Source organism: Bacidia gigantensis (genome assembly GCF_019456465.1).
Source record: "Bacidia gigantensis strain McMullin 20006 chromosome Unknown scaffold_268, whole genome shotgun sequence".
Lineage (NCBI taxonomy): Eukaryota > Fungi > Ascomycota > Lecanoromycetes > Lecanorales > Ramalinaceae > Bacidia > Bacidia gigantensis.
In genome coordinates, this window is record NW_025408614.1 from 1388279 (window position 1) to 1408429 (window position 20151).

At 50.8% G+C, this 20151-nt stretch overlaps 8 protein-coding genes across 8 annotated transcripts; 5 read left to right on the forward strand and 3 right to left on the reverse strand.

Annotated features, from left to right (window-relative positions):
* Nucleotides 1-118: 118 nt before the first annotated feature.
* KY384_009154 (uncharacterized protein) lies at nt 119-1277 on the forward strand (the record flags this gene model as incomplete). The annotated part of the gene is made up of 2 exons (XM_044817640.1): nt 119-197; nt 247-1277. 2 exons carry the CDS (start codon nt 119-121, stop codon nt 1275-1277), a joined length of 1110 nt encoding a protein of 369 aa, XP_044664793.1.
* A 278-nt stretch (nt 1278-1555) lies between these two features.
* KY384_009155 (uncharacterized protein) lies at nt 1556-2386 on the reverse strand (the record flags this gene model as incomplete). Its single annotated transcript, XM_044817641.1, has 1 exon — nt 1556-2386. The coding sequence occupies one exon, from the start codon at nt 2384-2386 to the stop codon at nt 1556-1558; it is 831 nt and encodes a 276-aa protein (XP_044664794.1).
* A 2397-nt stretch (nt 2387-4783) lies between these two features.
* On the forward strand, nt 4784-5681 carry KY384_009156 (uncharacterized protein; the record flags this gene model as incomplete). The annotated part of the gene is made up of 2 exons (XM_044817642.1): nt 4784-5085; nt 5168-5681. The coding sequence occupies 2 exons, from the start codon at nt 4784-4786 to the stop codon at nt 5679-5681; spliced, it is 816 nt and encodes a 271-aa protein (XP_044664795.1).
* A 58-nt stretch (nt 5682-5739) lies between these two features.
* Nucleotides 5740-7147, reverse strand: KY384_009157 (uncharacterized protein; the record flags this gene model as incomplete). The annotated part of the gene is made up of 3 exons (XM_044817643.1): nt 5740-5822; nt 6097-6742; nt 7007-7147. 3 exons carry the CDS (start codon nt 7145-7147, stop codon nt 5740-5742), a joined length of 870 nt encoding a protein of 289 aa, XP_044664796.1.
* A 43-nt stretch (nt 7148-7190) lies between these two features.
* Nucleotides 7191-8096, forward strand: KY384_009158 (uncharacterized protein; the record flags this gene model as incomplete). Its single annotated transcript, XM_044817644.1, has 5 exons — nt 7191-7197; nt 7250-7267; nt 7319-7379; nt 7442-7964; nt 8019-8096. 5 exons carry the CDS (start codon nt 7191-7193, stop codon nt 8094-8096), a joined length of 687 nt encoding a protein of 228 aa, XP_044664797.1.
* A 1125-nt stretch (nt 8097-9221) lies between these two features.
* Nucleotides 9222-12059, forward strand: KY384_009159 (uncharacterized protein; the record flags this gene model as incomplete). Its single annotated transcript, XM_044817645.1, has 1 exon — nt 9222-12059. One exon carries the CDS (start codon nt 9222-9224, stop codon nt 12057-12059), a length of 2838 nt encoding a protein of 945 aa, XP_044664798.1.
* Nucleotides 12060-12932: 873 nt separating this feature from the next.
* KY384_009160 (uncharacterized protein) lies at nt 12933-16087 on the forward strand (the record flags this gene model as incomplete). The annotated part of the gene is made up of 4 exons (XM_044817646.1): nt 12933-12976; nt 13030-13192; nt 13343-13904; nt 13989-16087. The coding sequence occupies 4 exons, from the start codon at nt 12933-12935 to the stop codon at nt 16085-16087; spliced, it is 2868 nt and encodes a 955-aa protein (XP_044664799.1).
* A 1057-nt stretch (nt 16088-17144) lies between these two features.
* Nucleotides 17145-20003, reverse strand: KY384_009161 (uncharacterized protein; the record flags this gene model as incomplete). Its single annotated transcript, XM_044817647.1, has 3 exons — nt 17145-17279; nt 17380-19786; nt 19912-20003. 3 exons carry the CDS (start codon nt 20001-20003, stop codon nt 17145-17147), a joined length of 2634 nt encoding a protein of 877 aa, XP_044664800.1.
* Between the last annotated feature and the right edge of the window lie 148 nt (nt 20004-20151).

Consider the following 20151-nt stretch of genomic DNA (forward strand, 5'->3'; position numbering starts at 1 on the left):
TGTGTTTCTGGCTGGATGTGCTCTGCACCTATTCTTCGGAATAGGTTGTGCTCTGGCCCAGACTGGCTCCCAACTAATTGCTTCTCGTGCATTGCAAGGACTGGCTCTATCGCTTTGCATGCCTACGTCGGTCGGCATTATCACAACTAATTTTCCGGAAGGAAAGCGCCGCAATATCGCCTTTGCGAGCTTTGGGGGTAAGCCGACCAGCTCTCATTGCTGATACAAACTCTGACTTGAATTTAGGGGGCAATCCTGTCGGTTACGCATTGGGGCTTCTGCTGGGGGGCATCTTTGTGAAAACTGTGGGATGGCGGTATGCGTACTACTTTTCTCTTGCTTTGAACGCGGTGGTTTTCGTCAGTGCTTTCTTCAGCCTACCTGCCGACACCGCAGATCGAGCATCACTCGATCGGCTGAAGTCCGCTGTTGACTGGGTAGGTTTGGCACTGATTTCTGCTGTCCTTGCTATTCTTTCCTATGTCTTAGCGTCTATCACATCTGAATCTTCTTTGTCGCCTAAGAAGCCTCTCAATATTGCGCTCTTGATCCTTGCAATCTTGTTGATTCCTACTTTCGTGGCATGGGTGGGACGTCAAGAGACTCGAGGCAGGCCTGCAATTATCCCGAATTCGCTCTGGCGGCAATCTGGATTCACCAGTGTCTGTGTGGCTACCTTCCTTACATGGGCAATGTTCAACGCTCTAGCCTTTTTTGCAACGCTCTTGATGCAAGAAATTCAACATATATCGCCTCTACAGACCTCCCTGCAATTTCTGCCGCTGGTCGTCCTGAGCGTTTTCGCGAACTTTGTGGCAGGCTACCTGGTTGATAAAGTGGCGGCAAATAAGCTGGCGTTCGGCGCCACTGTACTCAGCGCTGGAGCACCGCTTATCTTTGCTCTTCTCTCACCGGAGTGGCCATTCTGGGCGGCAATGTTTCCTGCAATGTGCCTCATCCCGCTGTCTTCAGACTTCTTGTTCAACATTGCGAATCTTGTAATTACGGCTACTTTCTCTACGAAAGATCAGGCGCTCGCAGGCGGTGTCTTCAATACCGTGTCGCAACTAGGAAGCTCGATAGGACTCGCCGTTACGGCTGCCATAGCCGCCTCGGTGGAATCGTCAGGGAGCCACGGTGACATGAACAGTGCGGAGGCTGCTTTGAAAGGCTATAGAACGGTGTTCTGGACGTGTCTAGGTGCTGCGCTCGCCAGCTGTGCCATTTCGACCTTTGGTCTGAGGAAGAGTGGGAAGGTTGGATTGAAGAGAGAGTGAGGACGACGCCATTACCGTACACTGATTCATTCAAGGAGGCGTTTACTCGCCGAGTGCATCATATTACGGCCTTTTTGTCTCTTACAAGTTCCAGATCTTGCTGAGGAGATGTATAAATTTACATATCATTATGACTCGTACCGCTAATACGCTTGATCTCACAAGTTCCAATGAAGAGGGACGATCTGTAACCTTCAAACCATGACTGATCACTCTATCTAAGACTCTAGACATACAAGGCGAGCTCTTCCCAAGCGATCCGCAAAATCTATCTACGCTCAAAGCAGCCACAGACCAAGAGACGCCGCAAACCAAAGTCCTCCTAACCATGCCACAGCACCTCCAGCAAGTCCTCTCGCTCCCTCACCAACCTGTGTTGTCCCACCATTCCCAGTAGCCGTTGGGCTCGGCGTCGATGCCGTTACACTTCCAGCACCAGTCATACTTGCCGACGCCGAGTGAGCATCAAAAGCCTTGTTGGGAGCCGTATGCAAGGCGCTCGCTGGCGCACTGGCAGGATTACTCGCGACTTTCTGCACGCTCACCAAAGCTGAATTGGAAGCTGCAGCTGTGCCGGTTGTCGCAGTGGCAGCAGCGAAAGTGCCGGTAGAACCGTCAGCTGCGGAATAATAGCCGTTGCCATAATCGACGAAGGTGCCGTCATTGCCGTAGTAGGTTGCGTTGGATATGAAGCCGTAGGATGCGTCTGGAAGGAGGAATTCTGTCGTTGTTTCGTCCTGTTGAAGGAAAGAAAGAAAGGATGAGCGACTGGATTGGTGTGTAAAGGGGATATGGCTTACATAGCAAAACGGGATGTCCTCGATGGCTAGGCAGTCGACGTCAGGGGAGCAGCATACAGCGTCGGTGAACTCTTGACGACGTGCTAGACGGTGGCGCTTGCCGATTGGGAGACTGGCGACTTCTTGCAGGGGCCCCCAGTTGAAGATTGAAGGATCGGTGATGGCCCCATTGGAGGTGCCGGCAGCGTTGCTTGAGCCTGCGTCGTCTGGGGGCGTGCAGAGTAGGTATTGTGGATCGCAGGTCTGTGCGAGGGTTTGTGTAGCAAGTATAGCAGCGGCGAGGCTGAGAGGGAAAAGTGGACGGAGCATGATGATAAGTTGAGGGCTGAAAATTCGAATTTTTACTTTAGATGATGTTGAAGCAGTGGAAGTAAAGCAATTGATCCACGAACTGCTGCTGAGACCGTCAATATATGTGATTTCTACTCTGCAGACTGCGGTGCCTTGAGTTCCCAGCTTGGCGACAGCGAGTCTAGAAGACGCCTTGGCTGGTCGACAAAAACGCCACATTTCCCAAGCAACAGAAACGGTAGCAAAGCTAAGCAGCGAATTTGATCCCTTTTCATTTTTCAAGGATCTAGAATGCGGTGAACAAGCCACAAGACTCTGATACGACTCGATTGGGAGGGTTCTCCAGCTGCGCCAACAAGACTCATGCTCATGCACGGTCTCGTCGTTGTAGCCCTACTCTGCAGACGTGCATCAATGTCTCCTCACTTTCCCACCTTTCGCTCATATTCGGTGTTTGATAGACATGTTTCGTAGCAAAAGTCTGGATAGTTCAATTGACACGTTGGGTCAAGGGATGCATTGTCCAGATCCGCTCCGATTGCAATCACGATGTCAGTGCGACATTGGCCATCCACGCCAGTCACTACGTGAGACCCTACACCATCAATTCCAGATGGGGATTTGCTCATCAAATTGCTAGCCAATGATCATCATAGTGAGGCTCATACGTCTCGTCCCACTAATCATGTCAGGTACAAAGTCAGACCCACCAAGCGGCCGCAAATCACCCGAAATGATCGCTGCATGAACGTGACCCCTGTCTGTTCACCAGAGGCTTGCCAAGAGCGAAGCCCTCGTCTTCTCCTGGCGAAGGTGAGCTTTCTTGCGCCATAGGACTGCAAGGCCGGCGATTTCTAAGAGACGTCTTGCAGGTCATCACAGGCTCATTACTTCAGGCTTCCCATCAGCTTACTCGATACAGAGTCGTCAATACTCCGTGGGCAGACCCCCACCGGTCCCCAGTCGGAGACTTTGATCCTTCTGTCTCAGAGGCGGCAGCCCCGCATTGATGGATGGCTTTAGTCAAACGTTGGCAACACGATGATCTGATAATGCCATGCGGGCTCATATGCGCTCCAAGGCTAGCCGCAGATTTCATCCCGTATGAACGACAGATGCGGTCAGCCTGTCCCTAGAGGGTGGTGCCATATAGTTTCTCGAACGCCAAAGAGGATCCACACCCACCACGTTGCGAAGTCTGACGGACGCATGTCATCGGAGGTATCTTGCCTCAAACACAAGCACCTTCCCGATTTGTTTCTTCAGTCGAATCGTCACGCGATCCATTCATATTCTTAGAAGTCGTTCGTATTATTCTTGCAGAGACGGTACATCTTGCACCGGCCTTCCAATCAGGGCACCGCCTGTGCGACAGCCGAATATCTGAAACTGGCCGTCATGCAGGCCGCAATGACGGCCAAAGAATTCCTTCGACTTGCTGGCTGACCACCCAGACCCCGCCAGTGATGCAATATATAACAGCGATTGTATGGTTGTTGTGCCTGCGGCGTAGGACTTTGCCCCATTGCTGTTCACCGCATGCTGCTTGCATCTTACGTGTGCAACGCCTGTCGTTACTTCGCAACTTCCGTCGTACGAGGTCTTGCACTATTCTTTTAGCTGTCGTTGCGATATGCTTTCTTCTTTGCTGAAAAGTCTGCTATCTTTTGCGATCCACTGTTGAACAGCATGGCATCGCAGCCTTCTTCGATACTACAGCCTCCGACATCCTTTCTGAAAGAGAATCGGGGTGATGATCTGCTGGCGGCCGCAATCGTGTTGCTCATTCTTCCCACGCTGGCCGTGTCGCTTCGGATTTGGTCAAGATGGATCGCAAGAGCCGGGTTCTGGGTATGGAAAGATCAATCAAGGCCTTCAGACCTACGCTCTAACATGCTGGCAGTGGGATGACTACGCCATTATAGTCGCCATGGTACTAGCGAGTCATATGTTCAAGAAGGATTCTCATCGTTGACCCGGCCATAGATACTCTCCTGGGGCCCATGCATAGCCGTTCTGGAAGCAAGGGCGGAAGGCCTCGGGAAGCACCTTCTCGCCATCGAGTATCCGTCTCTGGATATTTACCATCCACTGAGATTATTCTTCAAAAATCTTTACGCCTTTCAGCTCCTGTACAGTATAGCCATAACCTCAGCTAGAGTCTCCATGTATGACCACCTCCAGATCTTCGAGTATATCGGGATACTGCCCGCGAACGAACGAGTCATTGACGCTAGTGACAGAATACTCTTTATGCACCGGATCTTCCCCATTGTCCACTTCCGTCATTTCCTTCTGGGCTGTCACGTCTTCAATATCTGCCTCGGACTCGCAGCAGCCTTGACGGAAATTCTGGCTTGCGTGCAACCTCATGACTTCTGTAAGTACCATCTTTTGGCTTTCGCTTGTTAAGTCATGTCGTTTAAAATGAAAGGGAAAAAGACCCAAGCGTTCAATCCCTTCATCTTTATCGTACTCCTAATCCTCCGCCCCAACGGTCCAGACAGCATACTGACCACCTTCACAACAGGGGACCATCTCGCCGGCAGGTCAGGCGGCAAATGCATTAACGTCCTCCACTACTTCATTGCTGCCGGTTCCCTCAACGCCGCTACTAATTTCTTCCTCTTGGCGCTACCGATCCCTCTCCTCTCGCGGCTTCGCACCACTAATTTGCAAAAACTGGTCATCACTATCTTCTTCATCATGGGCTTAACGTAAGTTTACTTCCCTCCGACCCCTCAACGTTTCTCGGTCTTCTTAAGATAGGACTGGACCCACCTAACAATGTCATCACAGCGTCTGTGCTGTAGGAATAACCCACATCGTCGTGTACTCCAACCTAAACGAAGACGACCTGACCTGGAATTACGTCGATGCAGCAATGTGGACGGCGGCCGAACCTAGCATCGCCGTCGTCTCTGCCTGTATACCCTCCCTACGCCCGCTATTCGCGAGGCTGATCTGGGGGAGGGAGCACAGGCCGAAACACATTCCGCACTCGAGCCAGCGCTCGTCAGGGAGAAATTGGCTAGGGAGGGGCAAGGAGGGTGAGGTTGGGGGTTTCAATCGCTTGAGGGAGAGTGCAGGGAGTGGGAACGGTGATTCAGGGTATGGATACGGTTTGGGGAAGGCGTGGATGCGCAACGTAGCTGTGTCCGGAGGGAAGAGTTGGGACACGGGCCGCGAGGAGTATATGATGGGTCCTGGGGTCAGGGCGAGTCAGTATGGAGGGCCTGCTGATGGGGAAATCAGGGTCAGGACAACGATTACGGTGACGGAGAGGGTTGATTGGCAGGATGATCTCTTCTAATAATATAATGACCGTGATGAATGTAATGAGTGATACCCTTTCAAAATTGCTGGAGGTCTCATAGTGCTTCGAAGGCTTTGACGGCGTCCTCTGCAGTGACGTGTGCGCTTGCTGGGTTGGCTCCTGTTACGAGTCTACCATCTGTGGTGTATTCGAGTTAGCAGTCACTTCGTAAGTCAAGCTTGAGTCCAGACGTGTGCGTCAATATACTCATGTAATGAAACAGTAGCGACGCCTAAGAAGCCAGAGTACATTACTCCTGCGTCTTGAATATGTCGTGAATCTTGCGAAAATGAACGCGACTCGGACGATATCGGTCCACAATAACGCATCTCAGGGCAATAATCAAACCTCGCAGGCAGGATGAACAACGTAGGCAGCACCGGCAACAAAAGCATCTAGAAACCTCACTCACCAGTTTGCGAAAAAGCCGCCCAAGGACCTGGTGGAGCAACATATGTCGCCCCTTCACTCGCAGCAACCTTCTCGATAGTCGGCCTCTGCCAACTCTCAATCGTGTCGAGGATACCTTCCTCTATCTCACCTTGCGTGGTGAAGCCCGTCACCCTCTTACCATTAATAATAGACTTCCCAGTCTCGGGATCCACGATACCGGGGAAAATAGCTCCCCCATGGCAAACCGTCGACATGATCCCCTGACCAGTCGTATACACCTTCAGGGCGATTTGCTGCAGGCCTTTTGCGTCAGGGTAGTCAATCAGACTCGCATGTCCCGCGCTCGCAAAGAAGAGTCCATAGTCTGACCATTTCACATCGCTGGGTGTCAGGATGTTGTCGAGTTTGGTGCGGAATTCGGAGCTGTGGTCTTCCCAGACTTTTTTGTCGTCAGGGGAAAGAAAGTCTGGTTGGAGGGAGAGCCAGTCAGGGAACCAGGTGCCTTTCTCGGAGACGAGGTCAACGGCGAAATTGGCGGCGCGGAAGACTTGGAAGGGGTGCAGGGCTTCGGATATGAAGAGCCCGGTTTCTCGACCTTCGGCGTAGAGCGGGGCGTGGACTGAGGTTATGGCTATGAGGGCTTTGCGGGGGGAGACATGATGTTTCTGGATTGGGCAAGAAATGCAATAAGGAATACAAGAATAGATGGACGGCTCTATGAAATAGGATGTACGATATCAGGTTTTTGATTGTTTTTGAAGCTTTGAAATACTTTTACAAAATTTTGATCATTTGATCAAGGAAAGAGATACTTATCATAGCTTGGTGAACATGAATGCCAAAGGATTATGTGTTGGATTCGCTTTGCTGTACTATATTGACGAGCCAGACGATATCCGCGCCAAGACCTGCCGAGGGTGCGTGGCTACGTCATTGGCAGAGGGCTCAACAGGCACCTCTCGCCAGGCTTTGGAGCTTGCATCTGGTCTCGTCCGCGATAGACGTGTCTTTACTGCCATTCCTAGACCATCCCTACCTATCCTAGTCTCTACTTTCAGGCTTCCTTGCATGACATTGATTACATGAACAGCTACACACTAGGACGTGCATATAATGTCGAGTAAGAAAGTTGGTCCTACTGCATTCACATAGAGCTGACTGATACCCTCCAGGCGCACCTCCAGATTACTGTATGTATCGTTGACTGTCGATTGGGCCACTCAAGCTCTGACCCTTGCAAGACAAAATCCTTGAGATTGCCCCAGATGCTACGCAGCAGCAGATCCGTGATGCATACAAGAAGTTAGTCGCACTCACTTTTTCACACCCCACCAAAGCTACGGGGCTGACCAAGTTTGTCGCAGACAAGCACTAAAGTCCCACCCTGATCGCGTGCCCACCGACTCCCCCGAACGCCCCGCTCGCACGAAGAAATTCCAACAGATCAATGACGCATACTACACCCTCTCCGATCCCACTCGACGCCGAGACTACGATACCGCGCGGTCTTACCATGGCTTCCCCACCGACGACTCCGATCCGGCCGAAGAAGAGATCCCTAGACCTCCACCTCCAAATGCAGGCGACCACGGCTTTGGCTGGTCCTCATTCTTTGGCAAGCATGGGCAGACTGGAGAGGGCGACGAGAAGTTCTCAAATGAGCAATTCGGAGGCGTCTTTGAGGAGATGCTGAGGGAAGAGGGCATGGCGGAGGGCAAGGAGGCTACGCCAACAGGGAAGTTCTGGAGTGTTGTTGGTGGATTGAGCGGTGGGGCTATGGGGTTCATTGTTGCGAACTTTCCGGGGGCGATTGCTGGCGCTGTTGCTGGCAACAGACTGGGTGCTATCAGGGATGCGAGGGGAAAGAGTGTGTACAGTGTTTTCCAGGTAAGTTTTGGCTGCTCGTGAACGACAATTGACATGTAGATTGACATTATTTAGGAACTACCGCAAGGTGACAAGGCGAAACTGCTGAGCGAAATGGCTGCGAAAGTTTTCGCGCATGCAGTCTCTGGTTGAAAGGTAAATAGGAGCGAATGCAGCATACCCTTGGATTGCGACGGGCTTTTCAATGAGATAGTGTGCTAGATAGCTTATTATAGTGAACGAATTTATTGATTAAACATTTCCAGATTTCAAGCCTCGCGTAGCTCACCAGATCTCACACTGTTCAAAGCACATCTTTCAAATTTCCAATGTCATATCCAATGTCATTCTTAATGTTGTTTATACATTCAGTCTTTTTCCACTGTATCATTTCGTCACTTGCTTCTTTTGGGACTGCCCAAACTCATTCACGCCTCTCTATCCCCTTCTCAATCAAATAAACATCTTCGCCAACTTCATGGCCCCCTCGATTCCCCCGGACCCACCACCAAATCCACCGCCAAACCCCCCAGAGCTCTTATACCTACCCCCTCCGGTCATCCCTGGCACCAACTTCTCCAATCCCCTCGGCATCTGAATCCCAAACCTCCTCAAAAGATCCGCCAGCGCGCCTCCCGTGATCAGCGGCATGATAACCAACATAAACAATTTCATTGGATGCCTCCGCGCATAATCGTACAGTTTCCGCAAATACCGTTTGATCTGATAGACGAGCTTGTTGATGTACCCCGATCTGGGGCGCGCGCGCGAAGAGCTATATTGGGAAGTGCTGTGTTGGCGCGAGCGCGAAGATTCCGAGGGCCGCACGAAGTAGTATTCTGATTTGGAGGAGGAGGAGCGCTTTGGCGAGGAGGGACGGTGGGTTGTGGAGCTGGAGTGGTGGGATTTGGAATGGTGGGAGGAGGAGCGGTGGGGTGGGGAGTTGGGAGAAACCCAGAATGACATTTTGGGTGACTTCTGATGGAGTGAGATAGAGTCGTATGGAAACGTTGGAGTCAATTGGGCTGTTGGTAGACTTCTAGATGTCGGTGGCTGGCAAGGCTGAGAGGAGCCCTCGGAGGTCAGATTGCGGAGTCGGAATGGTTCCGCCTGCCGTTTTCTATCCTTACCTCAAGCTCGCTAGAACTATCAGGTCAAAATTGTTAAATGTGTCTGACTGAAGGGCTGAGAAAATCGATCTACTGAAGTAAGAGATGCTGGCGGTTTTCATCCTTTGAAATGCCAGCATGACAGTCTAAATGCCTACTTATAACGGAAATGCCCAAGACCGATGACAGCCTGCCAGTTTACTTAGGCTCAGCTAAGGCCTCAAGCACGGAGCAGACGGAGAGACTCTCGCGTTCTCCTCATCCGTATCGTCGGCGAGGACCTAGCCTTTCACAAAGTGATGAGCCTTTTAAATCAAAACTCCGTTCTAGCCTAGATCATGATATAAAACAGGCAGGCGGGGAGGAAGGGTCTGCTACCTCATATTTCGATGCTGATCATCGGAAACGACGGAGAAGTCGTGATGCAGCTAGTGAAAGTGGCACAGAAGCTGATGACGAGAAAGAGACATTCTTGCTCGGATTACCGGCACCTCCGGCGAGGCCTCGAAAGGGCTTGAAAGAGGAATATGGGGCCTCGAGTCCGCTCTTGACACCTTCGTACCTTGACGAAGAAGAACGCAAAACAGCGTACGAAGTCTCCAAGAAGTGGCGTAACAGCGTCCAAGAAAGAAACGCCGATGAAGAAGCAGCCAAAGTCAGAGCCAAATTCAGGAGACGTAGGCGGGCCGAACTCATACGCAGAATAACCGAGACGGCACTGCTGTTGTCAATATGCTATATCAGCATAGGTATCCATCATCAGTGGCCTAAGGATACGTCTCTACAGGATCTCTCGCTATCCTCAATCCGAGTCCGAGAAGGGCTAAGGGCTGTCACCCAGCCGGTACCTACCTTTGTCGCCATTATTTCGGCACTATATGTGCTGTACCCGCTTCGTATCATCTACAACAACCACGAACTGAGTGTAGCCAAGCGGAAATCCCGCTTTTACATCCACCTACCGGCGGCTTTTGACCCTGCTCCTCTTCTATATCCTGTTCTAGTACCAGCGATCGTTGCTTGGTCCATTGCACAGGATGATGCAAAAGTCATGCTACCGAACTTGGTTCTAGGGGTTGCCTCCATACCAAGCAAAATAATACCTTTCGGTAACGTGCCATGGTGTAGCTCCCCGCAATGGCTCGTCTCTATCTTGCCGATTTGGAACCTTCGGAAGTGGCGAACCGAAGTCTCCCAGGCCGAAGCACTCGATCCTGTTGCAAAGTGTGGTCTAGATAAATTGGTCTACTTGTATCCGCTGCATCATGCATTGCTACCCATTCTCCAGTATCTCACAACCACAAGTCTTCTACCCACCGAGTTGCAATTGCTCTCATGTTCGCTGATCAACCTGCTCCTGCTTTCAGATTCACCCCAGGCGTTGATTCTGCAAATACTCCTATGGATGGGTGGAGTTGCACTCCTGATTTTGTGCAGTCAAGTCTTAAGATGGGGAGTTTCAATCGCGCGCATTCCTTCGTGGCGTTTTCGAAAGCCGAGACATCGCAACACTCATGGCAATGTCGTTCTCACCGCGGTCAAAGACAGTCTTCAGGGGCTTAATGAAGGACGTGACACTGTCAAGTACAGCAGTGAGTCATCCACCGAGGAAGGTAATTACGAACAATCAAAATCATCAGGAAGATCTGGCAGAAAGTCTTTAAAGGTCAGAACTACTGAACTAGACTCCGTTAATCAACAACTTGCACGGCACAATTCTGTTAGCACGCCTATGTCAGCATCTGCTGACGGCAGAGCGTTGGGATCTCTAGATGCAAATGGCTCCCCGGAACAAGCACGATCAATCATTCAGCGACATCGTCGAAGTAATACACTGCCTACGAACATAAGGCCATCTGCGGCAGCACCTGCTTTTGGTATCATCTCACAGGCTGGTACAAGGATATTTGAATCTGGGAAGCTGTTGACCTTCCGATCCATGACTGCCGCTCAAGCAACATTACTACGTTGGATTTTTGCGGCATACGTCTACATTGTTGTTGTAGGCTTGATCGCAGTTCCCCTGAGGCTATATATTGCTCAAAAAGTGTTTCAGGGTATGGACCCCGTAGGCTGGGCTCTTGGTTACATGTTTGGTGACCTGCCATCTTCTCGTTCTTTTGTTGAGAGGCACAACATCAGCAATTGGATGCCATTGCCTACTGAGCAAACAGCACATAGCTCTATCACCAGTTTCTTTCACTTGAACCTGGTATTCACCATTCACGTAGGTGCAGCTAACACGCGGCTACTACTTTGTGCTTACTATATTGCCGTCATCGCGCTTGGGCTGGTGATAGTCCGTCGGCTCAGTGTAGTCGTCGAAGTCGACACTCGGCGAAAAGTATTTCATGGGATGATGGTAGCGATGCTCCTTCCCACGGTATTTGTGGATCCTACCTTTGTCTCGCTGGCCCTCATCATTGTCCTCGCGGTCTTCCTGATCTTAGATTTGTTTCGGGCCTCCCAGCTTCCGCCGGTCGCCAGACCACTGACTTACTTTCTAGCACCATATGTGGATGGGCGAGACCATCGCGGCCCGGTGATTGTATCACACATCTTCTTACTTATCGGGTGTGCAATACCTCTCTGGTTATCTTTGAGTGCGATCTCGCGGACTGGACAATGGCCTTGGCAAGGATGGGAGGTACCAACTCGAGACCTGAGTATGGTCAGCGGCATTGTATGCGTCGGCATGGGAGATGCTGCAGCATCACTGATTGGACGACGATATGGACGTCGCAGATGGTGCTGGACGGGAGGGAAAAGTCTGGAGGGAAGTCTTGCATTCGCAGTGGCCGTCCTGGTTGGGCTTAGTGCTGCTCGGATATGGCTGCTTATTGGGGGTTGGGATGGTGACAGCGGGGACACTATCCTGTGGTTCACAGTGAAAGCGGGCGTCGCTGCGGCGGGTGCCAGCCTTACTGAGGCAGTTTTGACGGGGGGAAATGATAATGTTATTGTGCCGATAGTGCTGTGGCTTTTGGTTCGAGGACTGGGCCTATAATCTATCATGGGCTGCGGGGTTTTTGAACAATTTAGCGAGGCGTTGCAGGGGCTCTGGGTACAGAGTAGAGTAGGGACATCAAGGCTGGGGAGAGGTCCCCAGAGACTAAGGGGTTGGGCTCTGTTGTATATATTTCTACGAATCGAGCATGTCCATGCTCTAGCCTAGCAGTATAGAACGTTCTGGCACAGGTAAGACTGGCCCGGACAGATATGCTAGATATGACAAAGCGACTCATGATTCTCACTGACTTTGCCACCAGTGCGTGTGTTGACGTGCTCTCGTGGTGGAGGGCGCACGGCGTGATCAGTCGTGCTGGCCGGAAAAGGCTTATCGGGAGCGTTACCTTATCGCACCCCTTTTAGTGCCTGAAGAGAAGCCCACCAGCCCACCAGCAGCCCACCAGAGCTTAGGAAGGCCTTGACTTTATTGGCTTGTCCATCTTGCGGGGAGTTCGAGTCAGAGACAGCTTCTCGATGACTCTATCTTGTCCTACCAGCTCTTCGTATTACTCCTCTCTCATGCAATCTACTACCTGTGTCGGGTCTGTGTCTCTCAGCACGGACGACCTATTGCCCTAGATCTCTGATTCTTCCGACATCAGCCCTTTACATCATCATTTCCCACCACAAGTCAGACGCTACATTCAGATCACGCCTCACTACGCGCAGGACCCCTCCTTCACCAGCTACAGACTCATGGCCTCCACTAGGTAAACATCGCGTCCCTGCAGCCTGCTAAGCACCTCTACCAATCATCGACTCCTCTCGTCCAACCTTCCCCTTACGATGGTCTCCCCAACCTGCAGGTAGCAGTAGCCTTGCACCCCATCCTCAATCCCAACATCATCGCATCTGTCTGCCATACCCGCAAATGCACGACTCTTCCTTCAGATATTCCTTCGCCCATTCGACGAGGTGACATTTATTTCACCCGTCCGTGACTTTGATCAGGCGGTCTCTTGATACAGCTTCACCCGCCTGACGACTAACGATGGCGGACCAAAACCAACCGTCCTCCACATCGAGGATGTCAAGAAATACGTCAAAAAAGAAATGACAATTGGAAATTTCAATCGGCTGGAGGAGATAGGAAAGGGAAGCTTTGCAACCGTCTACAAAGCTGCCGTCTCTGTAAGTATTCATTCCAGTATTGTCGTCCGACCGCCTTTACAAGGTTCGGAGGCTTGATGCATTCTTGCCCCCATGAGTAACGGCATGGAAATGTTGTCAAGCAGGACCAATGCCGCTTGCGAATGTTATTGCTAATGCTCTTGCCCGCAGAAACAGCCAGGCTTTGTCGCCATCAAGTCTGTTGACATTAATCGCCTGAATAAGAAGCTCAAAGAAAATCTATACTCTGAGATCAAAATCCTGAAAGGCATGCATCACCCGCATATCGTCGCCCTGGTCGATTGTAAAGAATCCACAGCTCATATTCATTTAATCATGGAATTCTGTGAGCTCGGCGACTTGTCCTACTTCATCAAGAAGAAAGATTCACTCAAGTTACATGAGACGATGGCTGAAACCTTCAAGAAATATCCCAATCCTCCAGGTGGCGGGCTCAACGAGGTCATTGTGAGACACTTTGTGAAGCAGCTGGCCAATGCTATTGAGTTTCTACGAACGCAGAATTGTATACACCGGGATGTCAAGCCTCAGAATCTCCTCTTGAATCATTCTCCGTACTACTACTCGGAGGTCCAGCCCGCCGTCTTCCCCTTCAAGGCCCATGAGAAAACGCTGGTGCCCAATGTGGGCATAGAAACCCTTCCCACGTTGAAGCTGGCCGATTTCGGCTTCGCGCGTTCATTACCTACCACCTCTCTAGCAGAGACTCTTTGTGAGTACTCCCTTGTCCCTACTCATATCTTCCATGATTCTTGATCATATCCTGACCATTCTGCTAATTCATTGTCTTGCCTAGGTGGATCCCCACTCTACATGGCCCCCGAGATTTTGCGTTATGAAAAGTATGATGCTAGCGTTGACTTGTGGTCAACTGGAACCGTACTTTACGAGATGTTGGTCGGGAAGCCACCCTTCAAAGCTGTAAATCATGTAGAACTTCTACGGAGGATCGAAAAAAGCGACGATAGAATCGCCTTCCCACGTGAGATCTATGTCAGCGATTCACTGAAAAGTCTTGTTCGCCAGCTCTTGAAGCGCAATCCTGCCGGGAGAATGTCTTTCCAGGAATTTTTCAAGAACACAGTCATTACAGACGAGATTCCCGGCCTGACTGACGATGACCGAGCCCGTCAGCTTCCACGGCCTGTGTTGAAGCCTAAGTCCTCAAGAGATAGCGAGAAAAGCACAAATAGTAGGGGGTCCGTCACATCCAAGCCAAGTGTATCGCAGATTACTCCACAGTCTTCGAAGACACAACTCTCCAGCAGTCCCCAGACCGCAGCCTTAAAGGTTAATCCGTCTCTCAATCGACGATCATCTGGTACACCACCAAGAGCTGTCCAAGGAGATTTTAGAGACAGGAGGCAAAGCATCGAGACTCCGAGGGAAGCTACAAGAGAAACCTCTAGTCCAGCGCGCCGACCAAGCATAATATCCCACGCAACTGCACCAGCGCGGCATGATCTACACGCTCAAGGTACGAAGAATGCAGCAGTAGCAGCTATGGAAAGAAAATCGAGCCGGACTTCACTCTCGTCCCAGGAGAAAGCTCAACAACGCGAAAAGGCGCTACAGCTCAGGGAAGCCAAGGAAAGAGCGGCACAAGACGTAGCCTTCGAAAGGGACTACGTCGTTGTAGAGAAGCGCGCAGTCGAAGTCAATGCTTTCGCAGATGAACTCGATGCTAGTCCAAGAATTCAAGGAAACGGCCAGGATCCTACTCGCGGCGCGATGATTCGGAGAGCAACTCAACAAGGGCCACCCGCGTCGACTACAGGAGCCCAGGTCACACCTTCCCGGGCTCTCCAAGTTGTCTCGGGCAAGAGACAAGACTCCACTCATCATCGAAGAAGTTCATATGAACGCAGACTTCGTGAACCCATTTCAGCAACATCCGCCATCTCCAAAGCCATAACCATGGCCAGTGGAAGGCTCTTTGGGTTGGGTTACTCCCCACCATTTGGAGCTGGCCCTGGTGGGCATTCGCCTCCTTCTTACGCGCCTTTTCCAGCGTACCCGACAAATCAAGGCAGTCTTCTTATGATAGACGATGGCTCGAAGAAGACTCCTGTTCCTCTAGACGAAGACTCTAAGACCGTCCAAGTCATTGAAGACAATGCGACACGCAGCGATGTTGTATTCGGGTTTGCGGAAGTAAAGTATAAGCAGCTTATTCCACTAGCCCCGTCGACGGATCAAGGCCTTGGCCTGCGAATGTCTGAGCAATCTCAAGAAGCCAGCACAAATGAAGACGAAGGTTTGACCATTGACGCAATTGTCACGCTCTCAGAAGAGGCGCTCGTCTTGTACGTGAAGGCACTTGCTGTTTTGGCCAAATCGATGGACATTGCTAGTGCTTGGTGGATGAAAAAGAATCGAGGCGAAATTTTGGATGATGCAGCGCATCGAAAGACCGCAAACGGGAGGATGGGTAATCGCATAAATAACGTCGTGCAATGGGTCAGATCACGATTCAACGAGACCCTTGAGAAAGCAGAGTTTGTCCGCTTGAAATTGGTCGAGTCACAGAAGCAATTACCGCCTGAGCACCCAAGCCATCCGAATAATCATCCTTCTCCGACCTCATCGGCGTCTTCCGCAGATCAAATATGTGTCACTTCCGGTATCACAGCTGAGAAATTGATGTACGACCGTGCCCTAGAAATGAGTCGGTCAGCAGCTGTTAACGAGCTTGTTGGCGAGGACCTTCCAAATTGTGAGCTTGCCTACGCCACAGCTATCCGCATGCTGGAAGCTGTGCTAGAAGACGATGATGAGTTGGCAACTAAGAAAGCTATCACGGGCGACGAACAAAAGAGAAAAGCTTCGGAAGACGACTTCATCAATGGCGTTGAGGCGGAAGACCGGCAGGTCGTGGTAAAGCGTAAGTTGTAGTTCCCATTTGCAGTTTGAGAGACATCATGCTGAAACGTGATTAGTGGTCCAGAGCATCCGGACTCGACATCAAGCTCTGCGCAAAAAGATGCAAGTCATCTCACGGCAAACCAGCGCCCAGCAGGTAGCTCAACCCCCCAAGTCAACTATTATCAAGAACCAGCCGACTCCGATTATTGCCACAACGCCTCCACGATGACAAGTGGAAGCTGTGCCAGGACACTAAGGACTTGAATCTTACCAAGAACGCTCACCAACAGTGACATATCCCACGAGAGGATAAACGATGTGCCAGTCGCTCTATCTCACTACAGCTTAACTACTAAATTTTCACTTCAGAATAATGCATTACGAATGGAATTGAAATTGGATCAGAACAAACCGGCGCAACAGTATGCGAAAGTTATGAACGGGGGCTCGGAGTTTTCCTACACACATTTTCGGTGAGGGATAACAACGAAGAGGAATTCTCAGCTTTGCAACATCATGGCGTTTGGGGGTCTAGCGAGGCGCTGTGATCTGTCAGACGAGCTTCACGACCATGAGAGCTGGGCGAACAGACTGGGGAACATTGAAGCAGAGGAGATGGCGTGTATGATAGATACCCCCGATTAGTAGGGCGTTGGGCAGATGTGGGACATTGCCATATACTTTACCGTCTACTGATGTACTTGACCTTTTAAAGTAATTTGATTCCTCTTCTCTCTCAGAAAACTGACTTCATGCTCCGTGTCTCTTGTGATCGTTCGTCCAAATTTGGTTTCGTGAGAGAATAATGTCTTCACTTGTTGATGCTAGTTTCCTCCACAAAGCCAATCATTCAGAGAAGACTTTCTTCACATGGTCTACATCTTTAGTGAATTATAGATAGATCTACTGTCCATAAGAGTCCACGAAACTAACGCGAGAAAACAATCGACCCAAACATCGTCACCCTCCCTAGTCAGAGGCTGCAAGATCCCACCGCACTCCTGTCCATCAATATAGCCTTGCATGAGAGAAATGTACCTTTTAAATTATCTATTAAGTGAAGTGATCTAAGTTAATATTCACTACCTTATAGTTTCTCGCCACTTTTAGATAAATATCCATTCTCCACTAACCAGCCCTCTACATCTCCCCCATCCCTCTTCAACCAGTTCGCCTTCGCCTGTACAGCATCTAAGCTCTGCTCGAGTGCGCGATCGAAGCCCTATAGTTGCGTCAGTCAGCTCGATAGCCATCACAAACACCGTTGCCCTCGACCGTTGCTAGAACGCAGAATTCGCAACCCAGGGGGAAAGACGACATACCTTTGTGCTCCGCCCCTCAAACCACTTCTTCACCACATCCCTCTGCTCCTCCGATGTGAACCCTCCGACACAGATACTGATCACATTACTCAGCCCGCCCAGCCCAGGCGGCAGTTTCACATTCAGCTTCTCCCATCCCGTCGTCATCCATTCCCACAGCGCCTCCACGCCTTCTTTGTCTGTCCTCAGCCCCGCGATGGGGAGATAAACATCCTGCGCCTTGACGTCGTCGCTGAGCGGTAATTCTATCGTGTGCTTGGTGAGTGCTGCGTTGGACCCGACGCGCGATAGAGCGCGGAGAGCGGTGTTGCGCTCGTCGGCGGTGGGGGCGGTGTGGTATTCATTCAAAAGAGTATCGTAAGCTTTCTCCTTATCCTGCTGGGTAGGAGAGAGACGCAAAGCGATGGCGTAGACAGAGGCACGGATATTGGGGTTGATAGCTCCGCGATCTCCGGATGCGAATTTTGCGAAGAGGTCGAGAGCCGCCGAGATGATCTTCTCGTCACCTGCGAGGCCAGCGGAGCCGAATAGGAGCGCTTTGAATTGCGTCTCGATCTGGCCGTCGGAGGGGGAGAAGGTCCAGCCTTTTTCATGGGCTTTGGTGGACACGAGGGAGAGGTGGAAGGTTTTAAGGGCGTCTTGGATGGATTGCGGTTCGAAGAGCCAGGCGCTCCGGATCGCGGAGATACGCGTTAGGAGTTCTTCCCAGACTATGAACTCGGTCTCGGCGCTGAAGGATTTTAGGAGGGAGAGCAGGCCGGACGTGCTTTGGTAGCCGGACGAGGCGAGGGCGCCCGCGTCGGCGACCATGCCCGCTCGGTCAGAGGTAGAGAGCAAGCCGGATGCAGCGGCTTCGCCGAGTTTCTTGAGGTGCGACGGAGTGTAGGAAGTGCGATAAGTGCTGGTGTGGTCGGTGTTGAGTTTGTAGAAGGAGGTGCCGTCGGGGAGATGGTAGTCTTGTTCGCGAACGGAGAGGGTAAGGCCTTCGTTGATTCCACTCTTTGTTCGAAGGCCGAGGAAAACAGGGAAGAGTGTTTCGTCTTCTTCGGATTTGACGTCTGATGTGCGGAGGAAGCGATTCTGTTTGACGTGAATGCTTTTGTTATCTGGATTTTCCGTCACAGTCACGACTGGGTAGCCAACATTCTTCGTCCATATGGCCATTACCTTCTCTACGGGCTTGCCGCTCGCTTCAGCTAAAGCAGCCCATAAGTCCTCCGTCCGAGTGTTTCCATAAGCATGCTTCTTGATGTATAACCGTATGCCCTCCATGAATGTCTCTTCACCGAGGTATTTCGAAAGCATGACGATGACGCACGACCCTTTGGAGTATGATATGGCATCAAAGATCTGACTTATCTCATCGGCTCGTTTCACGGGCACCTCAATCGGATGACTGCTTCTAAGCGAGTCTAGAGACAGTGCTCCTTGCAAGTTGTCTGTCACGAAACCTTCCCATACTTTCCACTCAGGGTAGAACTTGTTGCACGAGTACCAAGACATCCATGTAGCAAAGCCCTCATTCAGCCATAAGCCCTCCCAGAAATCCATAGTCACGAGATTGCCGAACCACTGATGAGCTAGCTCGTGCTGCACCACCTCCGCAATCCTCTGCTTTGTGCCTGCACCGCTAGTCTTCTCATCGAATAATAGATCCACGACTCTATACGTCACGAGACCCCAGTTCTCCATTGCTCCTGCACTAAAGTCAGGAATTGCAGCCATATCCATCTTTGGTAGGGGAAATGGAGCAGCGAATTCCTTTTCATAGAAAGCTAACGTCTTTGCCGCAAGGTCCAGAGAGAACTTTCCGTGCTCGATGTCCTTATCCGGAGTGGCATAGACGCGAATAGGTATCCTAAATTCTTTGGTCTCTACATAATTGAGCTCTCCCACGATGAATGCTACTAGGTAAGTAGACATGAGTGGAGACCTATTGAACCTCACGGCCTTCCTCATCCCACCTGTTATACTTGAGTTGATTTCCTTCTCGGAAGCCACATCCATGTTGCTCAAACATACTAGATGCTTGTCTGCTATGAGGGTCACCGTGAATTCTGCTTTTAATGCTGGCTCATCGAAACATGGGAATGCTCTCCTAGCGTCCGTAGCTTCGAACTGTGTAGATGCCAGCCATTTCGTTGAGCCATCCTTGTCTTTGTATGATGATCTGTAGAAGCCTGCAAGCTTATCGTTGAGGTAACCAGTAAACGTTTGCGTAAGGACTGCCTTTGTGCCTGCTGGGAGCTTTCGTTCGAAAGATATTGTAGTTGTCTGAGAGTCTTCATTGTAGGCTAATTGAGGAGCCACTGCGATGTCGGAGCCGCCTGAAGATATTTTGGTAGAATGGATATCAAGCTCCAACGTATTGAGGGAGATAGACGTAGAATCCTCTTTCACATCAAGGCTATCTCGCGGCAAGCATCAGCATTGATTGGAACAACATTGATCTTCAGCATTCGGCTGCGAAGAGACGAAGACAGCCTCCACGGAAATTGCTGCACATACTCTATGGCCACCGTTCCTGCATACGTAAATTTTTCAAAATTTGGCTCCAAAGTCACATCGTAGTGCAATGGCTTCACATTCTTTGGAAGCACCTCGCGACCCGTGCTTGCATCCATGCTTCCAAAATGCGAAGTTTCAGTACAATTGGCGTCCCCACGTCGGTACGAGCAAAGTCGTTGCTGTATCAGTGTTTTGAGTATCTGCAGTCTAGGTCTATTGGTGAAAGATGGATGAAGCGAATGCGTGGCTGTAGCAAAAGAAGAG